Source organism: Sparassis crispa (assembly GCF_003851025.1).
Source record: "Sparassis crispa DNA, contig_000001F, whole genome shotgun sequence".
NCBI lineage: Eukaryota > Fungi > Basidiomycota > Agaricomycetes > Polyporales > Sparassidaceae > Sparassis > Sparassis crispa.
In genome coordinates, this window is record NW_020939748.1 from 1,819,786 (window position 1) to 1,845,348 (window position 25,563).

A 25,563-nucleotide genomic window follows, 5' to 3' on the forward strand; every position below is an offset into this window, starting at 1 on the left:
GCAGAGTAGTAAGCAAATGTAGACATGGTGGACAGATCGCAGCGTCTATACCGAGTGGAGGGCCGGTGGAGGGACGCGGTCACAGGAACGACGCGTCGCGACGCGTAGTGATCACGTGCAATTGCGTTTATTAACCCGGCGTGGCGCGCCACATCACCTCTTCATCTAGCGACCTTTGTGATGCATTCTCCATCCAGTTCTCATCCGCGACCTGCGCTTGTCAACAGAACAAATGTCTCCGGCCACGATAACTCTCAAGGTGTGGCTTTCGGCTTGGCCACTCCACAAGCCAGTGGCCGCAAGCGGCCACACGGACACTTGGACGAACCTGAAAAGAAACGCCTGAAACTTGATGTCAAAATCAAAGAAGTATTTGACGATAGCGACAGCGATAGTGATGTTGAGATGGAAGATATTGTGTCGGTCAGGTCCAGAGAACGCAAAAGTACAGTTTTCAGTCTACGAACCGGAGCTATGTCCGCCCCTTCCTTTACGGTTACGCGACACTCGCCATGTGAGTCCAGATGATTGCTGTTTCTACTACAATCATTGAAAGATATATCATAATCTCTTAAAGTGCCGACACGATCCATCCTTCAGTCATTCGTGTCATCTCACAAAGCTGATATGTTCAAATGTCACTCTACATCATCAAGCTCATATATGACCATTCCATATTCATGTGCATATTCTTATGGTAAGTTTGTGTGTGTTGCACATGCACCTGATGACCAAGTGACTTCGTAGGTGCTAAATGGGGCGGAACGCCCCTGCTGGCCGTAGCCACGGAGCAGGGCAGTGTACATATCCTCGACACCTCCAAAAGACAGGAGTGGGACATAGGTATTTCTCCGTGTTTCTATTTCAACTCCAGCTCATTGTCGTTCCAGACATATCGCAACGCGCTACCTTCCACCCGCACGCAAACGGCATCTTCGACGTCAAGTGGTCTCCCTCAGATACGCTCATCGCAACCGCGTCCGGCGATCACTCTACACGTATAACATCACTAGCGTCCTCCGTCTTGTCAGAACATAAAACTCTGCACGTTCTGCGGGGCTCTTCTGGTACGGTGAAATGCATTGCGTGGGACCCGCTAAAGGATGGGACGGTCCTGTGCACCGGAGGAAGAGATGGTAGTATATGCGTGTGGGACCTACGAGTCAGCGAAGGACGAGGACGCGACGAAGTCGAGACAGGCTCAATCGCACCGGTCATCGTCATCCCGAACGCCCACGGCGCCCCCTCCAAGCCGAAGGGCAGAAAGGGTAAGCTCGCCCCTGCTGCGCCCCTCCGGAGCATCACAAGCTTGGTGTATCCCGAAGGAAACCCGTACTGCGTGGTCAGCAGCGGTTCTTTCGACGGGTACGTCTAGTTACATACATATCCCTGCCGCTGAAATATGCTCACCGAAATTCTAGCATTCTGCGGCAGTGGGACTTCCGTCTTCCCAGCGAGTCGACTACAACCAAGAAAACCAAGAAAGTACCCAAGGGTCCTCCCAAACCGGTCTGCACGTCCTCGACCGATCCAACGACGTATCGGGGCACCCGCCGTATGCGCGGCATCACCAGCATCACAGTCGGTCACGGCCTATCAGCGGGGCTGCTCTTCGGACTCGGCACGGACTCACGCGTGCACACATACCAATTGCCCTCGTTGGAACCCCTCTCGGGCTATGCGCCAGAAGGGGACGACAGCTGGGCGTACACACACGTGAACATGCAGACGAACTCGTTCTACATACGCGGGGCGATGTCGCCCTGCGGACGGTGGCTCGCCAGTGGGGGCACGGCCAACGGGCGCGCATTCCTCTTCGAAGTTGGTACCACCGCATCTGCGGGCCGCGCGATGTTGGGCGGCTACGCGCATACCAGGGTGCCCATTGCGGTGGAGTTGCATGGACATATGGGCGAAGTCGGCGCGCTGGATTGGGCCCAGGATATGCTGGCCACGTGTGCGGATGATGCGACTGTGCGTGTGTGGAGACCGGACGTGGATGTTCGCCAGAGGTGTGCTGAGGATGGCGAGGCGATGAGGTGGCAATGGAGCTGGGCAGGGATGGATTGAGGCGACTTGATACCGGAACGTGTAAAATCATCAGGTAATATGAGTACTTTCAAGGATTGCCAACATCTGGCAGCGGGAGTATGGCATACCCTTCGCAGGGAAGCTATGACCTGCAGCGGGTGATGGCATGAGCGGGAATCGTCTGTTGCATCTGGCGTCCAGTGCGAAGATTGCCATAGTTTCCCCGAGGTCAATCTACACCGTTTCCAGCTTTACACTGAAAACATTGATCAATGGCGGTGCGTGCTTCTCATTAAACCAGTGCGGGCATTCGACAGCACGCCAATATCACGAGTGAGTCGAGCTGGCTCAATGACACGCTGGAACTGTGAGGCGCAAGGCTGGACTTCATATCCTGGTCGCATTTCAGCATGGTCTGATGACTTGAAGAACTGGCCGCGGAGTAGGGCATGTTACGCCGTCTTTCTGAGTGAGCCCGATCTTGGGTCGCCGTCGACTCGCCGACGCTGCAGCGGGTGCGAGTGTATGTCCGCTTTGCTTGATCCGCGTGTGCAAATGACTCTGCAGTGCAGAATCTTGGAAAGCCCGTAGTGTCATGCACAACGAAGGGGCATACTAGGATCAGCTCTAACGGGAGGTGCCGCATCAAGCTTGAGGCGCTGCTAGTAGTACCCGCGATGGTGGCGGTGACAATCTGTACCTTCACGAATTTAAATCACGAAGCAATGTTACATAGGCCAAAAACCTTGGGGCAACATCGTGCCAGTGCTTGCCTTAAAGCTTAACCATTCACAGGGTCGCAATATCCTTCATAATGCACGAGAAACATGTAGCTGGCACACGTGCTACAATTAACAAGACCCGGTGCTCTAAGCTCGCTGCTCCGGAGAGCCTGAGAAAGGCGAAAGAACAGCATGTCGGTGCATTGGAAGTCCAAGTAAGTCCGAGGCAATGGTACATTAAACGTCAAATTATCATACGAAAGTCCTCACTGCTCTCCCCGCTCAGCTCAAAGGCAAAATCTGGACGCGTACTCCATAACAGCTTTCGTAATCGTAGCCATCAGTGTTGTTGGGCGATGCCCGGTAGACAATGTTGTTCTGAACGTAGGGTGGCTCGCCCAGGAGGCACAGCGAGAAGCCATCCGTGGAGCCATTGACAGCAAGCGCTGCGTACTGGTAACCTCCCGCCGGATCGGGATCGGCCTGCGAAGTTTAACAAAATTAGCATACTGGACTTTCGGCTCACAGTCATAACACTCACCACACCGCAGTAGATCTCAGCGGGAGGCGGTGGGTTAACAGTGAAGACCCAGAGGAGCTCTTCGCCAGAGAAGATATTCGCATCAACGCCGTTGGAAGCAGCACCATCCGCGGAGTAGGGGATCAAAGCTCCATCGATGAGCGAAAACGTAGTCCAGTCAGCATACGAATACGTGGCCCACGTCTATTAAATCAGTTTTATTCATTGTGACCGCACTCCAGCAGACGCGCAGACTCTCACCGAAAGAACCCCAAAGGATTCACCATCTACCGCTCCAGCCTGGCCAATCACTAGGGGGGCCCCAGTGTCGTTGGCATTAGGAAGGGTCCAGTTCCACGCTGCAAGAGTGAAGTTGTATTCAGTGGGGAACGAAGCTATGCCTAAACCAGCACATGGATCACTCTGGCGAGTGGTCAACATAGGCAAAGCATAAGATACGGCGGTGAGTGCCAGAGAGGAAAGCGCGAGGGCAAACATTGTGAAATCAACAAATGTGAAGCGTGTTGTGGTGAACGAAGGGAACAATATTCAAAACCTCGATGGGGTCCAACCAGGAGACCGCTCCAATTTATATGTAAAAGACCTCTCGGAACTTGAAGGGGAAGAACGGCTAACCCACTATAGTGTTGATATATGAATGACATCGGAGCGGACTTTGCACTTGTTCGAAACATGGTACAGCGCCTTCCGTCTCAGCATCACATCAAGCGTTCCCTCAGACGGCGAATACTCACCTCTCCCTGGAATCTAACAGCTGATCATCTGTCCGTGGACAAAGCGAGGCACGTAATCCCGCATGCTTGAGGCACCTCAACCTCGATGTGGCAGATCCCTCCATCGCGAATCCGGTTCTTTGAGGCCGGCCGGGAGAATTATTGAATGCACAGCACGTGATCTGAAGACGCGTTCCATCAATGCGTTGGCGGTGTTTTGTTTTCTACGAAGCTGTGCTGGCACCTAGCCTGTCAATCGCTGAATGAAATGTTTGTAGATGCTTAGCACGCACATCCACTGAGGTACAAGTTGGTTGCTCCCTGAACATCGTGCTAAGTTGAAGTTGGCCCATCAGCACAGTCGGTATCAACGTAAAGCTGTACGAGGCTGGCGGGGAGAGGGTGAGCACATGCTCAGGCTGCTGGGCCCCATCAAAGCGTTTCACTCACATTCCTACCAGCATCATTGGGAGTGATTGAGGTTGTATCATGAGCCCTAAAAGACTTGGCATGAAAACAAAGTCCTCACACCAAGGGCCAGCTGACATAGCTCCAATCGTATCGACGACTGAAAGGATCTTCTCCCTCCTGCCCGCAGTAAACGACAACAAGTTCAAGATGACAAGCGTGGACACTCACCTCGCCACATGAGCTGTGGACATCAATTGCGCAGAAATCCGGAAATCTACCAGGTTAGAGCAGACAATATTGTGGGATGCTTTATTTTAGCTTCTTGACTGGATTGAACTTGAAAACGGAGATCAGGCCTGGAAGTGGAAGCTGAACAAATGATAAAATTATGCCGTACTAAATAAGTATGCAATAGATGGTCCAAACGATAACAAGAAAATGCAATATGCGATAGCTACATATGAATGGCCCAAGGAGAGGTAGCGAGCAGCCTATTGTTTCTGAATGGCGCTTACCAACCTGGAATATTTGATTCAGTATCACTGAGCACGAAACTCGACGGAGTAGACACAAACCAGTCCAAGCCATCCTCCAGGCCATCGCCCTTCAATGCACAACTCCCCCTCACACTCCATGGCCGCTCCTTTTCCCCACCAGCGAGCCCGAGCTGCTCACTGATTTCCTCAGGTTTCAGAGCACCTTCGACGTCCTGCTTATTGCAGAAAACAAGCAGTGGTACGCCATTGAGCTCGTCCTCGGAGAGCATTGTGAGCAGTTCCGAGCGCGCAGTGGGTAGACGGGTAACGTCGGAAGAATCAATGACGTAGACGATTGCAGAGGTGTTTGGGAAGTAACACCGCCAATATGGCCTGACAGAAGGTCGCGATCATGAAGGTGATACACGGAAGGCAGGCATAATGACACACCGAATACTTGATTGACCACCTAGATCCCAGACTTGGAATTTGACGTTTTTGTACTACACGGCGACATGTTAGCGTGTACACTATCTTAAGACAAGGTCAAGAGACTGACCTGTACAGTCTCAACATTGAACCCAATCGCTATATGCTCCCCGAATCAGTGCCTCGGACCGTAGACGGCACGGAAGACATACTTGGTATTGTTGACACGACTTCGCCAATCTTGTGCGGTGGGAAGAATGGACATAGTAAGATTGGCCGTATAACAGTGCGAGATGTGGCAGAACAGTACCTGTAACCTGTACAATATAGTCGTCTAGCAAACATACCCTCCTTTTCAACGACGCATTCCGCGCAACTTGATCCAGCCTGCGTACCTTGCCCGCCGAGTCTAGACCGAGCATTAATATCCGGACATCTTGTTCTTTTCCCCAGTGAACGAGAGAGGATATTGAGGACCAAAGACTGGACATTGACAGACCCATAACAGGCGAGTGGGGGGAGGTGAGCGGTGGTGGAAAGCGTTGCAAGCAGTGCCTGAGACTGGACTCGCCAGTCAGCCAGATTATTGGGCGCTTGTACTTACGAGTATATGTCGCTTACATATACCGGTCCCAAAATTAGATCCGTGTCATTCCCAGAAAGGCAGCTGTAGCAGTCGCCTTGCTTCCATCCATTCAGCGTTGCCGGGAACATTTCTGCGCTCTCATGTCCGTCGATACCGGTGATGACTCTCACGAAAAATCTACACGAAAGTCACGGAATGCTAGGGAGATGCTCTCTGTCGACGTGAAGGACGACACCACTCACACGAGGATGTCAAAGCCACAACCGAGGGAAGCCGTACCTTCTGAACTCGACGTTGTTCAGCTCTCTGAGGGGGTGAAGTTGAAGGAAAAGAAGACGAAAAGGAGAAAAGCTGAGGAAGTAGTTGATCCATCTCAAGCTGAAGACGTGACCATACTTGAACCTGACGCTGTTCAGCTCTCCGAGAGCGTGAAGCCGAAGGAGAAGAAGAGGAAAAAGAGAAAAGTCGCGGAAGGAGTTGATCGCTCTCAAGCGGAAGATGCCACTACGGATTTTTCTGCTGCTGACACCGGCGAGAGCAAACCTGAGAAGAAGCTCAAAGACAAAAGAAGACACGAGAACGAAAAGACGCGGGAACCAGAGGTCGCGGAAGGGGATGGGGACGGAGAGAACAGAACGAAGCTAAAGAAGAAGAGGAAGGGAAATGAAGACCGGCACGCTGTCGTTGAACCTAACGCTGGACCAGGACCTTCGGTGGACGGGGTAGAGACGTCTGAGAAAAACTTAGTGGTTGATAAGGTTAAAGGATATCAGGTGCATGGAGAGGACTCGAGTGGAGAAAGCGAGGTTTTGTCCAGGGAGTCGCGTAAAAAGGAACGTGCGCGGGAGGAGGAAAGGCTTATGGACGCAAAGGATGCAGAGAGAACAAAGAAGAAAGAGGAGAAGAAGAAGCGGAAAGAGGTCGCAGAAGACGAAACGACCACCACTGTTGCTCATAAACCCAAACAGAAGAAACACAAGTCCCACTCGAACCGATTAGGGTTCGCGAATCCGAGCCAGGACGAATCTCTAGCGGACCAGTCGCGCAAAGGTACGCATGTAATCGCTTTATTTTCTCCGCGGAGTCTCTCAAGCTGTACGATTTTTCAGCACTTGGCTATGCCTTCGTCTATATTACAGAGCCTGAGAAGTGGAAATTCAACAAAGCTCGACAGAATTGGCTCATTCGCAACGTCTGGTCGTCGGACGCCGTAAGTGCTCAATTCATTCCAATAATTGCTATCATTACAATTCATGAACCTAATCTCTCTCACCTTCTCACAGATCCCAGAGGTATACATGCCGCTACTCACACGATATCTGGCTGGCGTTCAGGGAGGTGTCCGGGAAGTGAGCGCTATGTTCCGCTAGCCCGTTGTCTACGTCCTGATCCTCAATACTGATCTACTCTGGTTCGCTTTTCAGATATTGCTCAAAACATGTCGAGACCTCCTCGCTTCGCCATCGCAAATGGTTCCGTCTACTGATGCTGCAGAACCATCGACAAATGAACCTGCTGTGGTTGCAGATGCTAGCGCGACGAAGCAATTGCGTGCCGCAGCATTGGTAGCTGTTCTCGAGCTCGTGGACGAGGCGTCGTCGGTAGATCATCAATGAAATCTGACATCTCGGTCTCGTTCTCAGATCCCACTTCTGCGTGACTGCGATCAACACGGAGCTCGACGCATATCCTCGAACAAAGCACTCTTGTTTTGCTCTCGCACTACAACACGACTTTACATCTTGCTATCGAGAAGCTATCGAGAAACGGTACCGATACTTCACAACACGCACGGAGTTGAAACACTCAGATATCCGTTCACGCAAGGCGGCAGGTGCGGCCGTCACTGCTCAAGCAGCGACTGCAACAGGAATGGGTGCATGCAACGACTCCACCGGAAGTGTCAAACCAGGAACGGCCAAATTCTCCATCACGGACGCCCTGTTTACTCCAGGCTCCACGTAGGGACCGAGGAGGTCGTTGAATTTCTCACGAGTGACCCTAACAGCCCGAGTATCCACAACACCCTTGTCACCGGCCCGCAGAACGCGAGGCGCAGTACCGTCCAACAGACCGAGGTGCGTCTCCTCCCAGATCGGGTGCACCGGCTGCGCGTTGGGCATGCCCACGTTCGCGCGACCGCCCTCAGCGCGCCAGTCCGACGTGCGCTTGCAGCCAAGCTCCGTAAACGTCTGGTCGACCGCCTTCACGACGTGGATAATCTGGTCGAGGTTGTGTCCGGGGGTGACCGTGAAGCGTAGGCGTTCATCGCCACGAGCAACCGTAGGATAGTTGATCGACTGCACGTAGATGTTGTGTCTCGAAAGGAGTGTGTCCGAAGCGAGCTTGGCAAGAGCGGGATCGCCGACGAGAACGGGGAGGATGTGCGAGGGACCAGGAACAACAGGGATGTCGATAGCCTCGAAGCGGGCCTTCATCTCGCGCACGTTAATCTGCTGAAGCTGACGGTCACCGAGATACTCCTTTTGGTACGAGATGCTGGCGCGTGCACCGGCCACGTTCACCGGCGGAAGTGAGGTCGTAAAGATGAAGCCAGCAGCATACGACCGAATCATGTCGACGAAATCGGTGGAACCTGCGATGTAACCGCCAATAGCGCCGTAAGCCTTGCCAAGGGTGCCTGCAAGGCAAGTAATGATACAATTAAACCGTATCCTCACGACATGAATTTTAAACTTACCAGTGATGATGTCAACGCGATCCATCACCGTGCCTTTGATAGGCTCAGAACTCTGTGCGGCGCGCTTGTGGAGGTTCCAATCGAGATGCTCGGCGACGCCAGCACCGCGGGGCCCGTACAGACCGACAGCATGGACCTCGTCGAGGAAGGTCAATGCGCCGTACTGCTCGGCTAAATCGCAGATCTGGGCGATAGGACCAATGGTCCCGCACATGGAGTAGACACTCTCGAACGCGATGATCTTCGGGGTCTCCTTGGGGTACTGAGCCAATTTGCTCTCGAGATCCTCCATGTCATTGTGCTTGAAAATGACGCGCTTTGCACTAGAGTGCCTCATCCCCTGGATCATAGACGCATGGTTCATGCTGTCCGAGAAATAGACGCATCCCGGTAACTTAGACCCCAAGGTCGCGAGCGTCGCGTCGTTCGCCACGTAGCATGACGAAAAGACGAGGGCTGCGGGCTTGCGATGCAAGTTGGCGAGCTCTTGCTCGAGCGCAAGATGCATCCCGGTGTTTCCAGCGATGTTACGAGTCCCACCGGCGCCATGACCATAGGTATTCAAGGTACGACTGAGCGGCACGTGAGCCAAAATTGAAGAACTCGTGTACATTAAATCACATACTGCATGGTCTCGAGCACGACCGGATTATTGCCCATTCCAAGGTAGTCGTTGGCGCACCAAACTTCGACTTCGTCCTTAGGATCCCCGGTGTGAGCGATCGGGAACTTGGTCGCGAGCCGGTTGATGTTATTGAAGTAACGGTAGGACGCGTCCTTGTGTTTCTTCTCCAACTCGTCCATGTAGAATTTCTCGTAGTTGTAGCGGTCGGTCGGAGCAGACTTTTTGTCTTTCCCCTCCTGGGCTGCGTGGAAGGGGCAGCCAGCGGTAGCAGCCTTGGACGTGGAGGAACCCTGGGCAGCTTTCGCGGCGCTTTTCTCCTTGAGTTTGGTCAGGTCCTCTGCCATGCGGGCGGCAGCGATTGCCTTGGACGCGTGGGGACACTTCTGGATGTTGTCACCGGTAGGGACGGGGAACACACCCTGGTGGTGGTGAATTTCGTCGACCTCAGTCTTGCCTGCAACGCTGGCGTAACCTGCAACCATCTGGGAGGAACGCAACTGGAGGGCAGGGCCCATGATGGGGCATTTCGCAGCCTTCTCAGTGAGTTTGGAGAGAGAAGGGTAGCGAGGGGAGGCCGAGGTGCAGAGGGTGCGGAGAGTCGAGGTTTTGGTGCGTCCAAGGTAGGGGCACGAGGCCTTGAATTTGGCGAGGGAGGAGAGCTTGTCCATGGCTGGTCTGGCTGGCGCGGAGGAGGAGGAGGATAGGGTCGCTGCTCACGCTGGCGAAAGTATTTGCCTCTTATGGGAGTGAGTGTCACCAGGTGACAGGGTAATGACCTGCTTCTTATTGGCTCCGGAGAGATTAGGCACATTCTTCCCGTGCCGTGGGACCATCTTATCAGATCCCCGACATTTCCCGCGCTCCTCCAATGACACGTGCACCAAATATTGCAATGACAGCCTAAGTCCGCAGTGGGTTTCTACCGTCGACGTCGCGAAGAACTCGCAGGATATGTACACGCTACCTAAGCATTTTCACTCGTTCTGCAACACGTGCAGACAGCTCTCCACCACCTCCATCGCCAGGTCAACCTCGGCCTTTGCAATATTCAGACTCGGAACAAGCCGTACAGCGTCTCTGCCCGCCGTCAGTAACAGCACCCCCCGCTGTCGTGCCATACCGACCAATTTTGCTGGATCGCTCGGGTCCTTGAAGCCCAGCCCAAAAATTAGCCCCCGCCCACGCACCTCTGGCAGGAGGATGTCGGGGAACCACTTTGGTAGAAGGCTCAGCCGTCCACGCAAATACGAGCTTGTCTCCGCGATATTCGCCACGAATTCGGGCTCTGACATGCGCGACAGAACGTGATATCCCAGTGCGCATGCAAGTGGTGACCCGCCGAATGTCGTACCGTGTGCGCCTGTCATACGAATGTCAATCTTCAGTACTAAGAAGAAGCGTCCCGCGGAGGCTTCACCTATAGTCATGGGTTCTGCCACAGAATCTCGCATCAGAACTGCGCCGATAGGATACCCATTCGCAAGCGGCTTCGCCATTGTTACCACGTCAGGATGCGCACCCACGGGCATCGACGAATGAGCCCAAAGAGTTCCCGTCCTGTAAAGCCCACACTACAATCGCGAGAAATAGAAGTCAAAGAAGTCAGTACAATGTCATCTAACTTTCGAAACGGTCAGCGAGCTGTGACTTCGTTGACTTGCCTGAATTTCATCATAAATCAGCACCGCGCCCGCCTCGTCGCACTTCTTCCTGAGCAAGCGCAGCCACTCCACATCTGCAGGGTGGATGCCGCCTTCGCCCTGTACCGGCTCGACAATCACCGCACACGTCTTGTCGCTGATCAACTCCTCCAGGTCGTCTGCCACGTTCAGCCGGCCCACCTTCACCCCGGGAATTAGAGGAGCGAACGGGTCCTGGTATTTCGCGTTAGGCGTGACGCTCAGCGCGCCCATGGACCGCCCGTGGAACGCGCTCCGGAAGCACACGAATTCGTACTTGTCGCACGCGGGGTCGTCCCATGACTTGCCCGTGGTGGCCGCCCAGCGCAGCTTGCCTACCTTCCGCGCGCACTTCAGCGCGCCCTCGTTCGCCTCTGTCCCCGAGTTCGCGAAAAATACTTTGGCGCCGCTGCTCGAGCCGCTGGATGGGTGTGCCGAGCCCCGCTCCCAGCCGAGCCCGCCTTCGCGTTGTGTGAGGGTCACGAGGAGCTCGGCGAGCTTGCCCGCCCACTGGTGGTGGTAGACGTTGCTGGTGTGCATCAGTTTCGCGGCCTCCGCTGCCATGACCTGTACAAATCAAAATCAGGCGCAAAATGCCTGATGTGAGCACAAGCTGGTAGTATCAAGTCCAAGCATGTCCAGCCGGCAGATGTTTCGAGTATGAACGCGGACTTCGGGGCATCCAGCGTGAACGGTTGAGTAAGGCTCACCTTCGCGAGTTCCTCGTCGGCATGTCCCAAAGCGTTAACCGCGATGCCCGCACTGAAATCAAGGTACTTGCGGTCCTGTGTATCCCAGACATACGCCCCCTTGCCGCGCGCGAGAACAAAAGGCGGGCGGGCGTATACCGGCAAGATGTACGCTTCCGACCTAGCCAGAAGGGCTTTCACGCTCGGGGGAACACTAGATGCATCCTCCGAGTGGGAGACGGCAGTGAATCGGGTGCTTGGCGCGGGGGGCAGCGCGGGGGCAGCGCGAGACGTGTGCTGTGATCGGGCACACGACGAACTGAGCTGATATGAGGCGACGGCCCAGGCGAACGACGCTGCGCACCTCTGAGAGAGATGATGAGAAGCGGATGCTCGCGATCCTGCGATTGCGGCAGGCAACTTGCCCCGCAGAGCGTGCAATACGATGCATGCCTGACCTGCACCCGCCAAAGTTCTGGATAAAACCAGAACCGCATTGGATTAGCTTCTGTGAAGACTGTCGCCGGTGTTTGCACTCACGTCCAAGGCTGCACCTCGAGGTAGAGTAAGGAAGGAGTCAAGCCTGGCAAGGTCACGGTGTGAAGATAGAACTCGAAGGACATGACTCCATCATAGCCCTCGCACGTGGCCGAAAAAGTCATATTCACCAAATGCTACCACGATACGATACCGTACAAATACAGCAGCGAGACATACAAACACGAACACACGTGAGGAGAGAGAAATTTTGAGATGTCAAACACGCTTGACATTCAGCTCCGGCTTCTGCTCCTGCTACGGTCAGATCCCGAACTGACAGACATTGACGAACCCGTTGACGCCGACCGCCCGCGTCGACGCGGAGGCGAACGGTCGTCCTGTGGCATGGGTGATGGGGAACGTGAATAACTCTTGACACTCCGTCCTCGCTTGGGCGAGTCTTCGCGCGGCACTGGAGAGCGAGAAGAAGACCTCGACGGTGAGCGACGACGATCCCGGCGCAAATGCGGAGGAGGAGACCTCGAGCGATCCCGCTCGTCGTCCAAATCCGTACTCAAAGGGGGATGAGGAGGGAGAGACCCAAACACAGGCGCACCCCTCTCGCCACGTGATGGGGGCTCGACTGAACCTGAGCGACGATAGCGTACGGGAGGCGACGGAGAGCGTGACTCGAAACGACGTCGATTGCGTGGGGGCGGCGGTGGAGACGGCGATCTTGAAGCAGGGCGGCGCGAGGGTACTGGAGGAGGTGAGCGAGAGAGAGAGGTGAGGTGACGGCTGCGTGGAGGTGAAGACGGTGATCTCGAAGGGGGGCGTCGGTAGTCTCTGTCCCGAGGCGGGCTGCGACGTAAAACAGGACTCCTGCTGCGCCTGTCTCTGTGGTCGCGGTAATTGCGATCCCTATCCCTGTCTCTGTCTCTTGAGGGTGGTAACGGAGGCGGTGGCATGCGCTCTCTCCTCTTCATCTCCTCCTCCCGCTCTTTTCTCCTTCTGTCCTCTTCCCTCCTCCGCAGACGGTCCCTCTCCTTTCTCTCGGCCTCCCACTTCTCCTTCTGCACCTGCATCCTCTCTCGTTCCTCCTCCCGTTGCCTGTCTCTTTCCTCTCGCTCTGCCAAACGCCGCATCTTCTTCTCTTCTTGTTTCTCCCTGTCGAACGCCTCACCCTCCATGTAGTCGCTCCGCGTGCCCAACGCCCGTGCCATCTTGCTCAACTCGGCCTTCTTTGCTGCGGCAATGCCATGGGTGTCTGACGGCTTCAGCCCTTTCGCGTCGATGCTCGTCGCATTCAGATCCGCCAGCAGTTTTGTGCGGAGCTGGTTGACTTGCTCCTCGATTTTATCTTCCTCAACGCTGCAACCACCACGTCATCTACGCTGCTCGCCAACGATGAAATTACAGACGTACCCTTTCTCCTCCAACTCCAGCTGCAATTCGAGACATTTGACTTCGACCTTGCGCTTCCGCTCATGCTCCAGAATTTCTGCATCTGGTTCCCTATGTTTCGGAGGCGCTACATCCCAAGCACTTGCTCTCTCTGCAGCCGAGTCGTGAACGCGCAAGACCGATAGGTTGCGTACGACATATCCGTTTGTACCACTGGAAACACTCGTCAGTTCAACTGAAGTATAACAATAAGCCCGCATAAGCGACTTGCCTTCCACGCGGAGTTGTGAGACCTATTCCATTATACATGTCGTGAGTATTGCTTGGTTAGATGGTGAGCGTCGTCGACGTCGCGGTGTTGGTCGCACAACGGGCAAACCGGCGAGCGCATTTCTGATTAGTAACGGTGGCGCCAAGATCAGCCAATCAGATTAGGGCGTCTACAGATCCATCGTACAACTTCTGAAATCTAAGTACACTACGTCGCTACATGCACATTGCACATATCTGGAGCTCGTATAAATGAGCGGATAAAGATACTTGCGACCTCGTATCTGTCCTTGCTGCCCTTCACAAGATGGCCGCATTATAGTCTAGAGAGGTTGGTGGTATCGAATGAAGGGTCTGCTTTGAATTTCTCGTAGCCTGGTCTCGCCAGTGACTTCAGAGCCACCCGCTTATCTGTCTCTATGTCCTCTATGAGGGCTTCTGCGAACATAACATGCATATTAGCGATCCAAGTCAACGCGGGAAAGCACACACCTCGGGAAATATAATCTAGCTGAGGACGAATGTACCCAAGCACGACAGCCTTCATTTCATGGCCGTAAAAGTCAGACTGGAAATCGTGCATGAGGTGTATCTCCTGAGGACACGATGAACCGATGAGCTGCAGTTTCGGGAACATAAACCTACCGCAGTCAGCATCTTGTTCTTATAAAATGGGTTCCGGCCGAGACTCATGACCATAGGCAATACTTTCGCATCCTCTTCAGGAAGGACGATCTTCCCGTCCTTCTCTCTAGAGACTTGTGCATATCCAAAATAGACTCCTGTTTGCGTTACGGAGCTCATGGGCAAGATAGACTCATCGGGGAAATTTGCTGGGGAATTACGAGTAATCAGACGATTGGCGATACCGTAAACATCACACAACGAACCAGTCGGACAGCCCAGGTCCTTGCCTCCCCTCCCAAAACCGCGTTGAACCGCACCCGAGAGTATGATCGGGAATGGATGCTCAGGAGTGTCTGGCCCAGCGATATCCGGTCGTGCCACCCGGGAAGTGTCCGTCCGGACAGGTGCAGAAGGCCTCTCGTCCAACTGGGCGACTTCCGCCGCTGTCTCTGCCATTGGTGGCTGGCTGTAGCACTGTTGGGAGACTGAGAGAAAGAGTCAGAGGGGTATAGTGGGGTGTGGGATGGAAAAGACGGTACATAGATGACAGAAGATGTCGGTAGGCATTCGCAGGATCCGGCTAGGACGCCGATCGAATGTGACTTGGCCGAAACTTCCACCATGTCCGCGTCGTACTATCCCTCGCAGGCATACGGCTCGTACCAGGCTTCTTACCCAGCGTACCCACCGCAGAATGCATATCCATCCGCACAGTATGTGCAGTCTCCAACAGCGGCCTACTCCACCTACCCTACGAAAGCGACCACACCACCACTGCCCGAGTCTCATACCGCTCCCGAAATATCAGCTGTCACTCCTGAGCTAGCTTCCCATGCCCTCCAGAGACTCTTGTCATGCGAACTGCGTGATGCTGGGTTTGACGCCGCGCAGCCTACCGCGCTGCAGAGACTTGAGCTTGAAGTGGTTGCCTGTCCGTCCCTTAAGTCCTGATTCCGCTACCATCTGACTTCCACACAGTGGTCGAACAACTGTACCAACGTGCCCACGAGTATGCGAATCTCGCGAATAGAGCGGCGCCAATTGCCACGGACCTCCTGTTGGCGTCGCACGAGTACGGCATGCAAACTAGCGAACTGCACCATTTAGGAAGCGGCAGAAAACAAGGTACGAAAACTGCGCTCGTACGCCCGCTTCTGACGCTGCTACCCATGTACAGGAACTTCAGAGATACTGTTGTTGCCACCACCATCTCGCTCGCCTTCACCAGAGTTGTTGTCCTCTGACGACGAAGGTACACCTACGGTTATACCGGCCACACTACGTTCTCTTCCACATTACATCCCTGCCTTACCTCCCAAGCACACATATCTGAGGACACCCGTAAGCACTTCATGGGTCTCTAATTGACGTAGTCTAAAACTCAAGGGATATGACAGATCTCTCCGCCAAAGAAGGCGGCTTTGCCTTCTCTTGAGAAAAAGCTGAAGAACGCGGGACTTGTCCAAGAATCACTGAAGAATTTACTGCTGGCTACAGAAGATAGCACGGGGCAAGAAGACGCGGAGTTGCTCGGTGCGACTGTGAATTGGGAGACCAACGCCCATCCTCGCAAGAGGTGGAGACTGTCGTAGTGCTCTGCCCTTTTGTCCCCCCATCGAACATCGCTTTCGTTGTTGTAATTATTAGACATTGCCTACGGGTCTCATCTTGTAACATAGTCGGACACTGTCCGTAACACGACATGATGTCATCTCCCTGGCGTCGATGGAATTGAGGACAACTCCGAGCCGCTCGCCACTTCACATGGAACAACGGACGCCTCTACTTGTTCTGACGTTTCAACAGGCGACGTACCCGTAGTCGCCGTTAGACATATTTGCGGCTCGGATATTACTGGCTTAGGCGAAGCCAAAGCGCGGCGGGCTGCTGCTCTGGCAGGCTGTCTTCTTGTGGGCTCCGTATTTGTCAATTGGCCACCCTTTCTGCCACGGCGTCCGGTCGATGGGCGAGAAGAACCTTCAAGCAGATCATCAGGCAGTCCAGAGGTTGCAGATACATCCACAGAAGCACCGACTTCTTGTGCGTCCAGCGGTGCTGCCTCCAGGGTGTCGACAGTACACCCTTTCTTGCGAGAGTGTTTGTGAACCTTACGTGTGGCTATTTTCCCTTTGGCCTTCGTATCGGGACCCGCACGAAACTCTGGCTGCGCAGAAGGTCCTGCTTGGGCTTCTTGTTCGTCCTCTACTTCTCCAGCAGCTTCCTGCGGGACCCCATCAGAATTAGCAATACCCTATAAATCCGTATTAGTCTCAATTCGCGGACACCGTGTGTATTTAGGTACCTCGACAGTTTGCGCTGACGTCGTTTTTGTTTTCCTCCGCTTTGGAGGAGGGCGTTCAGCCGCACTTGCATCCGCACCCGCAGGCGCCTTCCTCTTTGCAGCTCTCGCCGGTGGAGGTTTCAGTTGAATAACATCATCGTGGGCCTTTTCTTTGCCTTTGCCTTTCCTGTGTGCAGTGGCCGCCGCCTGGTCCGGACGAATACCTCCCGTTGAGGTGCCACCCTCTGTAGCATCGCAAACAGCGCTACTCAGCACTTGTGAGCTGTTAGCAGTATCAGTAGTTGTCTTTCGACGAGCTTTAGGCTTTGGCCTTGGTTTCAGCGCAGCAGGTGCAACCGCATCGCCAGTTTCATCAGCAGGCACGGCGGACGTGGAAGCGCAAGGTGGCCTGGGCTTTGGTTGTGGTCGTGCAAGTTGCACAGGTTCAGTAGGCTGCGTAGGTTGTACCTGGGGAGGCGCAAAGTCCAATGGAACAAAGCTTGATCGACTGGACGAGCTGGGTCCTGCGGCAGCCGGGGAGGCTGTGCTTGTTTTCGCCTGTCGCTTCATGAGGACCGTGTACCGACTTCGACACTGTAGAGAGGTGACAAGGTCAGAACGTCGTAATAAGTATGCAATAAATTCGCACCATGTTATCTGTTCGACCATTGCCCACCAGCTTGCTGATTTCTTTCCACTTAGCTTCTCCGACTGTCTCATACGCTTGCAGAAGCGCCTGGTCTTGGGCCTCTGTCCACTTCCCCCTGGTGACTGTCGGGTTGAGATACTCTTGATAACGATCACGACATTGCTCGTTGTTACGACCAGCAATACAGGTGGCGACATCCACCCAAGAATGGTCAAAGACAGCCACAGCGCGGCGAAGTTGGGCATCTTCCTCTTCCGTCCATGCACCTCGTTTGATGTTCGGGTCAACAGTTCGGACATAGCGGTTCTGGCACTGGGACGCGGTAGCGTCCTCAGACACCATCCGCGCGACTGACCACAGGCAGGTCAATAAGTTGACTGGGTGCGGGTGTGTGGGCAGAATTGCAATGTAACTGACCTAGACTCCAGCTGTCAGTGCCATATATTTTCACCGCTTCTAATAGCCGTTCATCCGCTTCAGTACTCCAGGTGTGTGTCTTCCTGATGATGGCGTGACGCATACAATCGACAGGAGTACGCCTCGTCTGAACAACGATTGAAAGCATCAGCACCAAGAACACAGGGGTGACGAGCAAACTCACTCCGAGTTTTGCAGCGACATCTACCCAGTCCACTTGTCCTTCAGTGGCATCAGCAACTAGCTCCTTCACTCGAGTAATTTCAGTTTGCGTCCACTGCACATGGTTTAATAGGGGATGACGTTCCCCCAACCAGCGTATCTCGCATTCTTTAGCAGATCGTTGCACGGTAGCACCAGATGATGAGACCTAAACCATCATGTTATCCGACATTACTTCGTGATCACACAATCCGGGCAGTACCTTCTTCGCGACGCGTTCCCAATTGATGCCTACCTTGTTCTGCTCAAAGTGTCCAGCAGGATAATCGTCCAACTGAATAAAAGGCTGCTGGCCACTGTACGAAAAACTGAGCTTGGAAGCGCTACTTTGCCCATTGCACGTACCGCTGTTGAGCTTCATACGCGTGGATGCGATAGTTCTCAGAACGTACAGCATCGGCAAGAGCTTCTAGTTCTGGCCCCTTCACTGAGTCCAAAATCAGTATCAAGCCATGTACAACCTGATGACTTGCCCTCACTGGGATGAAGTACGGTGGAGTCGACGTAGTTTTGTCGCCTGGTAGCATCTCGATGATAAGGTGAGTCCTACAGCAAAAGACGTAAGCATCGGTACGCAGTAATAGAGTACACCATACCTCAGCCAGGAGGTCAGACAGGAGAACCATGCCAGTGGCTTTCACTGAATTAGGAATCACCACATCTCCTCCAGCATTCACTTCAAGTTCGTCTTCATGTTCCGACAGTTCTGCAACAGCCTGCAATTAAAGTCAGATCCAAGAAGTATGAACACTTGGTGAACCAACCAATAGTTTGTCGATCGTCTGTAGCTCTGCCTCCACTCTCTCGGTGTAAACTTTAAGAGCATACTGATGTTCCTTGTTCACCTGTACAGCTCTCTGAGCTAGTCCCTTGATGTCCGGTGGATTGGTCGCCATATTGGCGCATGACCGAAAACACGGAGCGAAATGCTGAAGTCCAGGATATCCGGAAGAACGATGCGAAGTCTTGGCAAGGATGAAACTGAATTGGACCACGTGCACGCGTAATCTTCTGCTTCGACTCGTCCACCTCGGTGACCTCGCACACGACGATGGCGAACGCTTCAGCGAAGCGAGTAGGTGCGTCGGCGACAACTCTCAGAAAGCTTGTGTTGATTCTGTCATAATGTTAGCGCAGCAGAATGCGGGAACTATCAAAAATTTGAGGCTCGGCATGCTGGTGGTCGGTGCACTTTCCTTCGTGCTCCGCCTCCTCTTGAGAAGAGGGTCTCTATCCCCGGCACGTCTCTCATTCTGGATATACGTCGGCTCTATGGCTCCCTCTGTTTTCCTATTCTCCTATCTGGAGCGAATTGGCTCACCGAGGCGTGATCCTACTACTGGGACGCTGCTTTCTGCTGGCGAAGACTTAGGTCGTCCTGGCATTATTGAATGGTGTTTCGACGTTATCTACGTTACCTGTGAGTAGCATTCACTTCATTTCCAAGGATTATTGTTCATGCACGCTTTGCAGGGGCATGCCAAGTAGGCAGTGGTGCATTCGGGCAATGGATCTGGTGGTTCTATCTCATCGTGAGTCATTCCATCGTCTCCTTGTGTTTGATCCTAATGTACTACGTAGATACCGATCTATGCAGTGTTCAAGTTATGGACTTCTGTTATCTCGCCTCTGATACTTGGACGCTCAGGGGAACCATCTTCAACAGACGTCGATGATGCAGCCGCACAGGAGGCTTCCAGCAAAAGACAAGAAAAGCTTCGTAAAAGAAGTGAACGTGGAGACCCACGAGTGCGCGTGGCGAAGAGATAGATTTTTCTGCGTGTGTAATAATACATTCGTTCCCTTCGGGGGCGCAAGTTATACGACTTGCATCACTGACTTCTGATATCCGAAAAGCGAAGATGACTGCAAGGCGTCGGAAGTACCTGCACAGCGGAAAACGGTTTGCGCTGCTAACGATGAATTCGCCTGAGAGTAAAGAGACCAGTTGGATACGCTTGAATTGTGGGTATCAGTGATTTTGCCACACGAGGTAAACTGAATTACTGAGATGGAGGCTCAGCATCTCGCATGTAGATGGATACATACACCACCAGGCGACGCGGGTACCGGGCGGATACTGGGTCCGAAAACATTTGGCCGGTAGTTAGCATGTAACCGCCGGTTACATATCAAGCATATAGTTCGTAACTAAACTCAGCTAACCATCCAGTATATGGTTTGGATACCTGGTGTTTACCTACCGTTAGTTAATTTGTAGTCATCCACTAGTTACTTTCTATGTAGCTGGCGGTTACCGGCTGGCGCCATGGTACAGTTACCGGGTGGGTAACTGGAATTGGGTAACTGGTGGGTACCCAGTGTCAGTTATCCGCTGGGTACCCGTTGGGTAACTGTGCGGTACCGGCAAGCATCCATGCTGTACAACATTGCCTATCAGACTACAATATTTTCAGTGTTGATGGTGCAAATCTGTCAAGGTTTCCTTAAGCATGTTCATAATATCTCTCTCAGCCCATGCCGCTGTTGCTGTTGCCGTCGTAGTACGCGTGCGTACGGTCGGCGGGGGCGGCGATTCGGCGCGCAAATATTGCTGTCGCTGTCGCTGTCGGCATCATGTTTGAGTCTCCCTCTCTATGCATGCTTCTCAAAAGGTCCATTGGGATGTTTGGGTTCCAATGAGGCCAATATTTACTGGCAGGCTAAGTAAATATAAGACGTAAGAACGAAAGCAGAACTTTGAATCCGACGGGCGGCGAGAGCTCCCGTCATTTGTTGTGTTTTGTTTGGCTTGTTGAACATCAACATGGGCGTTTGGACTTAGCAATTTCTCACTGGTACTGCACGCGCGTTCTCGGTCGACCTCTCTTTCCTTGCGACGTTTGATCTTGAAGGTATGATATTCCCATATTTCTGGAAGTGACATCATCTATCCCAGCTGAGCCGCGTTGACGTGCAGAGTGCGAACGCGAGTGGGGAGCAATGGGCAGGGCGGCTTGCGTGAGGCTTAGCGTGACTCGGCTTGCAAATTTGCTACTGGTGAGCTCCTGAAGTACCTTTACAGTGGAATTTCTCACAGGATGGAACCATAGCTTGCAGCACCTTGCTGGCCTCTGTGAAGTTCGAACCCCCTGCTGCGCTCCTCCCGCCATCCGGGGCCGCCAACGTGCTATCGCTCTCACTTGCCTTCCAGCCCATCCTACTGCCTTTTAGTTTTCTAACCGTGTATTTATGTGCTGTGTATTCCTGTACAGTACTGTAATGTAGTAATATTGTGCAATTATATGGCAGTGTAACCTGCCTCTTGTGATCCCCTGCTGGGACCACAGGTTGCATGCTAGACAGTCTTAGGACACATGCGAGTTGCTCAGCGGATACCGACACGGTATCCAGCTCCAGTTACCCGCTGGGTAACCAGAGCTAGCTACCGGTCCGGTACCCAGCGGGTACGTTATGTATATCCCCAGTTTACTTGCGAGATAGCCATCATTGGTTAAACTACAGTTAACTATATTATTTACACGGTGGGTACTGTGTCAAAACCCTCTGGTGGGTAACCGACGGTTATCCACCAGGTAACTCCGGTCCTGGTCATCCGTCCGGTACCCGGCTCATCTGGTAGTGTAATACACACCAGGGTAATTTGGCCTCTACAATCCGGCAGCGAACCATCTGGCAGTCACAGATCATAGAACTCGACTCGTCGGCGTCGTCCGACTCGGGTTGCCAGGACCTCCGTAACTCGCTTAGAGCTTCGATCCATTTTCGGGGGTCAGGACACGGTCATTTTCGGGGGTTTCGCCCTCAAGGTCCCGGCCTGCCGGCTGGTTTCGGGGGAAAGTAGGATCGAACATTTCTGCCCCAGCGGTCGAGAAGTATTCTCTTGCATTTTCACGCGAATTCCGATTTTCGCCCGAAAATCCTTCCAAGTTGAGGGTCCCCAGGAAAATTTCTCAGGAACCATTTTCCGGGGTTTCACACCGGACATCGGGCCAAAGGGGACAATTTCGGCGTATACGGTCGAGAGACGATCAGGCGGTTCGATGATTCTCCATACCGAAGTATGTTCCACACCGCTGAACCCACATGTCTCAAACAACCCTTGAAAAGCCTGTGTTCTCGACATTCTGGTACGTATGTCCTCGATGTTCTGCACGTAAGTTGCACCGGCTATTCGACCATTTTCGGGGGTCCGAGATCGAAGGTCCGGCCTGTGGAGGGCCCATTTTCGGGGATTCAGGCATCGGAGCTCATTGGGGATTGCGGGGGTCCTTGCCACTTATAAGTAACCACGTGATCATATTTGAGACTCCGACTTAAAGTTATCAGAGACGCGGCGTCGAGAGAGCTCTCTTGTGCAGGTTCTCTACATCGTTTGGCATTGCTCATCATGCCGGTATGTATCGCGCTCCTTAGTGCTCGGATTGTTCAGCACCAATTATTGTTGACCTTCAGAAACACTACTGCGACTATTGTGATGTGTTCTTGACTCACGATTCTGCTTCTGGTAAGTGACAGTGCTATGGGACTCGGTTTTGTAACCGACAACGCGGTCTATTAGTCCGGAAAGCTCATAATAGCGGGCGGAATCATCTTGCCAACGTCAGAGATTATTATGCTTGTGAGTGTTCTTGTATAGCTGCATTGAGCTCTGCACTGACAGCGATGTTGTTGATAGCATTGGGCCATGACAAAGCACAGAACATAATTGACCAAATCACGGCTGCGTATGAAACTAGCGGTGGTCCTCCTCCTGGAGGATTTGGATTCGGTCCTCAACATCTTGGCCCTCCGGCACCAGGCTATGGTGGTCCACCCATGGGTTTCGGCGGCCCAGGATTTGGTGGTCCACCCCCTGGCTTCGGCGGACGTAGGCATCTCTATTCCAGTATGACTGGATGTATAATTTAACGATCTCTTTAGCACGGCCACCCATGCCTCCTGGAATGATGGGACCGCCAGGTGCGCTACCACCCTTTCCTCCCACCGCTCCCATGGCCCCAGGTATGGGCCCGCCCCCTCCAGGAATGGCCGGACCAGGCGGTTTCCCTCCAGGTTGGTGCCTTGATGCTCATGTAGCAAAGCTTCTGATGAATATGTATTCTAGGTATGCCTCCGTTCGCTCCTTCTATGGCTGCCCCCCCGGGCGGGAACCGGCCCTCCTTCCCTCCTGGTCCTCCAGGTGGTAACTTTTCTCCTCCCGGCCAGGGTCCCCCTGGTGGTAATATGAATGGTCTCCCTAACAGCTTCCTTCCGCCACAAGGTTCTGATCAGTCCCAGCCCGGTGGGTCAGGTGGTATGCATCCTGACAGGGCGAGAATGATGGGAGGAAGATGAACATCGTGCACCTACAAAACAATATGATACGGTATGCGCCACGGCGATGCTCTTGCTTTTTTTGTCCCTATGTCTATTATTTCATTCATTCATTCATGTGGTCGAGGCATCGTATACACCTGTTTGTCACTCCGTCCATACGTACACATGTATTTCTGTGTATAAAGTAGTGTACAAAAGTTAGGTCAAGTCGTGAGTTCTATCGACTGGTTTATGTCCCTTCTACGTCTGTCTTGCGCTTGGCCTTCTTGATCTTGTGGATCTCCTCCCGCTTCCCGAAGTCAGAGTCATGCAACTCCTGCGATTACGGAAGAAATGGGTAACTGCGTCGTCTGACAGGCCGCATGACACTCACCATATTCGCCAAGCGCTTCGCTGTGGAGACCACATTGAGTTTCTCAAGGACTTTCTTTTCGGGCAAGGTCATCTCAGTTAACTTTGTTTCTATAGGGACGCCTGATAAGTCTGACGAATACTACTGCATGGCGTTCACTCACTGATACGCTCTTCCACCTTCAAGACCCGCTCCTCGTCCCTCTCCGTGACGAAACTGATGGCAATACCTCCCTTTCCCGCGCGAGCCGTCCGTCCCACTCTATGGGTGTACTCTTCCGGTTCATCAGGCATGTCCCAATTGATGACAATCGCTACATCCTCAATATCCAGTCCACGAGCCCCGACATCGGTAGAAACCAATACAGGCACCACCGACGCACGGAAGAGCGACAGGGAAGACAGTCTCTCCCTCTGTGTGAGGCGTGAATGCAACGCAGTGCTGCGCACGTTCAAAGACTTGAGAAGGTACGTGAGGTAGGCAGCTGTGCGCGGATGTCTGCAAAAGATGATCGTGGGTGGTGGTTGCTCGATATCGTCTTCCTCTCCGACGGTGGGTTTTTTCTTCGCAGATTTCTTGGTCTTCGAAGAAGCCTTTTGACCGCGATTTACTAGTTCGGGAGGCGCACGACGGAGGTGAAGTGTTGATTCTGGTGGATTGCACAAAAGATGGAACAGATATGCTTCCCGTACTTGTGACGGTACCAAAACGTAGTGCTGCTTCAGCGTCTCGACTGTTTCGACACTGCATACGTGATGTAAGCATCAATATGCATCTATCATCCATCTTGATACATACGTCTCTGCAATTCTGTGGATAAAAGGCTTTTGCTTGCCTGGTCTCGGTGACGTTTCTGCGAGAGTCTCGACAGCTGGGGTCAATGTAGCGGTAAACAGACAAGTCTGTCGCTCTTTCGGAAGTATTTCGAAGAGATAGGACAATTCCGGAGTAAATGTGGGAGTCAGCAAGCGATCCGCTTCATCGAGCACCTGAATTGCATGAATACGAAGTGGCTGCAGCACCATCAGGTAGCACTCACCAGAAACTTGATTCTTGCAAGATTCCACTCTCCAGAAGTGCTCTTCAGATGGTCAACGATGCGGCCAGGCGTGGCGACCACTACGTGCGGACGCTTGTCAAGCTCGAGAGCCTGAGACATCATGTCCATGCCTCCAACTACGACAGCAGTCCTCAGATTGAACGAGGCACCAAGGACAGCAAATTGTTCAGATATCTGGAACGCGAGTTCACTATATATGTCATATCAGTATCGTAGCCTGATCCCAATGGAGGGATGGAACGAACCGCGTAGGGGTAAGGACTAGAGCAAATATGCCGTACGGGTCCACAGACAATTTGTGAATAATTGGCAAAGCAAATGCGATCGTCTTTCCTGAGCCTGTCTGCGCATTGCCAATGCAATCTCTGCCTTAGACGTCATTCGAGTCACTTTTCATCCAGGAGTGGATACATTACACTCGCCTTGCAATAGTGGTGGTATACAAGCGGTTTGGATTTCGGTAGGAAGACGTATAGATATCTTGGACAACGCGTCGACAAGAGCAGAGGAAACACCAAGCGATGCGAACGTAGATGGTCGGAAAACTGCTGCTTTAGGTGCATCTGGGGGGACCACACGTGCAGTTCTAGGAACGAAGTTTATTCTCGATGAAGGCGTGTCATCCCCAATAGTCTCCGTTCGTGAGGAAAGTATACTGTCGTCCGAATCTACGGGCTCGTGGTCACTATCAGATGTCGAAGCCACGCTTTGCTCATCCTCAGAGTTGCTTGTGGCAGCTGTGTCCTGGGGCGGGAGGTCTGTACGTCCTCTCTTTCTGTTCGGCTCCTCCTGCATACGCAGGAGATCATCGGTTGTGAGGTTTCGTCGCTTTGCGCCAGCCATAGTCAGAGGACGAAAGTTACGAAAGTGACGGGTTGCGCACGAAACTTCATCCGCCCCGTTTACGGTCCGTCGACA

General features: G+C 53.2%; 12 protein-coding genes across 12 annotated transcripts; 5 read left to right on the forward strand and 7 right to left on the reverse strand.

Annotated features, from left to right (window-relative positions):
- Positions 1-663: 663 nt before the first annotated feature.
- SCP_0206010 (hypothetical protein) lies at positions 664-2,070 on the forward strand (the record flags this gene model as incomplete). Its single annotated transcript, XM_027754515.1, has 4 exons — positions 664-697; positions 748-843; positions 891-1,365; positions 1,422-2,070. 4 exons carry the CDS (start codon positions 664-666, stop codon positions 2,068-2,070), a joined length of 1,254 nt encoding a protein of 417 aa, XP_027610316.1.
- A 965-nt stretch (positions 2,071-3,035) lies between these two features.
- Positions 3,036-3,771, reverse strand: SCP_0206020 (hypothetical protein; the record flags this gene model as incomplete). The annotated part of the gene is made up of 3 exons (XM_027754516.1): positions 3,036-3,236; positions 3,295-3,477; positions 3,535-3,771. The coding sequence occupies 3 exons, from the start codon at positions 3,769-3,771 to the stop codon at positions 3,036-3,038; spliced, it is 621 nt and encodes a 206-aa protein (XP_027610317.1).
- A 1,138-nt stretch (positions 3,772-4,909) lies between these two features.
- On the reverse strand, positions 4,910-5,826 carry SCP_0206030 (ADP-ribosylation factor-like protein; the record flags this gene model as incomplete). The annotated part of the gene is made up of 7 exons (XM_027754517.1): positions 4,910-4,937; positions 4,994-5,287; positions 5,345-5,397; positions 5,454-5,482; positions 5,536-5,563; positions 5,634-5,657; positions 5,719-5,826. 7 exons carry the CDS (start codon positions 5,824-5,826, stop codon positions 4,910-4,912), a joined length of 564 nt encoding a protein of 187 aa, XP_027610318.1.
- A 331-nt stretch (positions 5,827-6,157) lies between these two features.
- SCP_0206040 (hypothetical protein) lies at positions 6,158-7,525 on the forward strand (the record flags this gene model as incomplete). Its single annotated transcript, XM_027754518.1, has 4 exons — positions 6,158-6,959; positions 7,019-7,119; positions 7,193-7,258; positions 7,334-7,525. 4 exons carry the CDS (start codon positions 6,158-6,160, stop codon positions 7,523-7,525), a joined length of 1,161 nt encoding a protein of 386 aa, XP_027610319.1.
- Positions 7,526-7,759: 234 nt separating this feature from the next.
- SCP_0206050 (5-aminolevulinate synthase, mitochondrial) lies at positions 7,760-9,903 on the reverse strand (the record flags this gene model as incomplete). The annotated part of the gene is made up of 3 exons (XM_027754519.1): positions 7,760-8,550; positions 8,611-9,182; positions 9,236-9,903. 3 exons carry the CDS (start codon positions 9,901-9,903, stop codon positions 7,760-7,762), a joined length of 2,031 nt encoding a protein of 676 aa, XP_027610320.1.
- A 306-nt stretch (positions 9,904-10,209) lies between these two features.
- Positions 10,210-13,796, reverse strand: SCP_0206060 (acetylornithine and succinylornithine aminotransferase; the record flags this gene model as incomplete). Its single annotated transcript, XM_027754520.1, has 9 exons — positions 10,210-10,595; positions 10,653-10,806; positions 10,897-11,481; positions 11,625-11,900; positions 11,968-12,078; positions 12,144-12,151; positions 12,436-13,454; positions 13,509-13,700; positions 13,759-13,796. The coding sequence occupies 9 exons, from the start codon at positions 13,794-13,796 to the stop codon at positions 10,210-10,212; spliced, it is 2,769 nt and encodes a 922-aa protein (XP_027610321.1).
- Positions 13,797-14,073: 277 nt separating this feature from the next.
- SCP_0206070 (Riboflavin kinase) lies at positions 14,074-14,840 on the reverse strand (the record flags this gene model as incomplete). Its single annotated transcript, XM_027754521.1, has 4 exons — positions 14,074-14,195; positions 14,250-14,352; positions 14,403-14,590; positions 14,648-14,840. 4 exons carry the CDS (start codon positions 14,838-14,840, stop codon positions 14,074-14,076), a joined length of 606 nt encoding a protein of 201 aa, XP_027610322.1.
- Positions 14,841-15,005: 165 nt separating this feature from the next.
- Positions 15,006-15,976, forward strand: SCP_0206080 (hypothetical protein; the record flags this gene model as incomplete). Its single annotated transcript, XM_027754522.1, has 4 exons — positions 15,006-15,315; positions 15,363-15,509; positions 15,562-15,725; positions 15,782-15,976. The coding sequence occupies 4 exons, from the start codon at positions 15,006-15,008 to the stop codon at positions 15,974-15,976; spliced, it is 816 nt and encodes a 271-aa protein (XP_027610323.1).
- Positions 15,977-16,092: 116 nt separating this feature from the next.
- SCP_0206090 (snRNA-activating protein complex subunit 4) lies at positions 16,093-18,849 on the reverse strand (the record flags this gene model as incomplete). Its single annotated transcript, XM_027754523.1, has 10 exons — positions 16,093-16,635; positions 16,687-17,259; positions 17,315-17,664; positions 17,732-17,858; positions 17,916-18,101; positions 18,156-18,249; positions 18,299-18,380; positions 18,433-18,499; positions 18,550-18,669; positions 18,718-18,849. The coding sequence occupies 10 exons, from the start codon at positions 18,847-18,849 to the stop codon at positions 16,093-16,095; spliced, it is 2,274 nt and encodes a 757-aa protein (XP_027610324.1).
- A 155-nt stretch (positions 18,850-19,004) lies between these two features.
- On the forward strand, positions 19,005-19,723 carry SCP_0206100 (SRP-independent targeting protein 2 homolog; the record flags this gene model as incomplete). Its single annotated transcript, XM_027754524.1, has 4 exons — positions 19,005-19,032; positions 19,086-19,373; positions 19,427-19,485; positions 19,535-19,723. 4 exons carry the CDS (start codon positions 19,005-19,007, stop codon positions 19,721-19,723), a joined length of 564 nt encoding a protein of 187 aa, XP_027610325.1.
- A 2,581-nt stretch (positions 19,724-22,304) lies between these two features.
- Positions 22,305-23,251, forward strand: SCP_0206110 (zf-U1-domain-containing protein; the record flags this gene model as incomplete). Its single annotated transcript, XM_027754525.1, has 6 exons — positions 22,305-22,310; positions 22,370-22,421; positions 22,476-22,535; positions 22,593-22,784; positions 22,838-22,969; positions 23,022-23,251. The coding sequence occupies 6 exons, from the start codon at positions 22,305-22,307 to the stop codon at positions 23,249-23,251; spliced, it is 672 nt and encodes a 223-aa protein (XP_027610326.1).
- Positions 23,252-23,462: 211 nt separating this feature from the next.
- Positions 23,463-25,488, reverse strand: SCP_0206120 (ATP-dependent RNA helicase DBP8; the record flags this gene model as incomplete). The annotated part of the gene is made up of 7 exons (XM_027754526.1): positions 23,463-23,549; positions 23,607-23,695; positions 23,749-24,329; positions 24,384-24,574; positions 24,625-24,835; positions 24,891-25,010; positions 25,064-25,488. The coding sequence occupies 7 exons, from the start codon at positions 25,486-25,488 to the stop codon at positions 23,463-23,465; spliced, it is 1,704 nt and encodes a 567-aa protein (XP_027610327.1).
- Between the last annotated feature and the right edge of the window lie 75 nt (positions 25,489-25,563).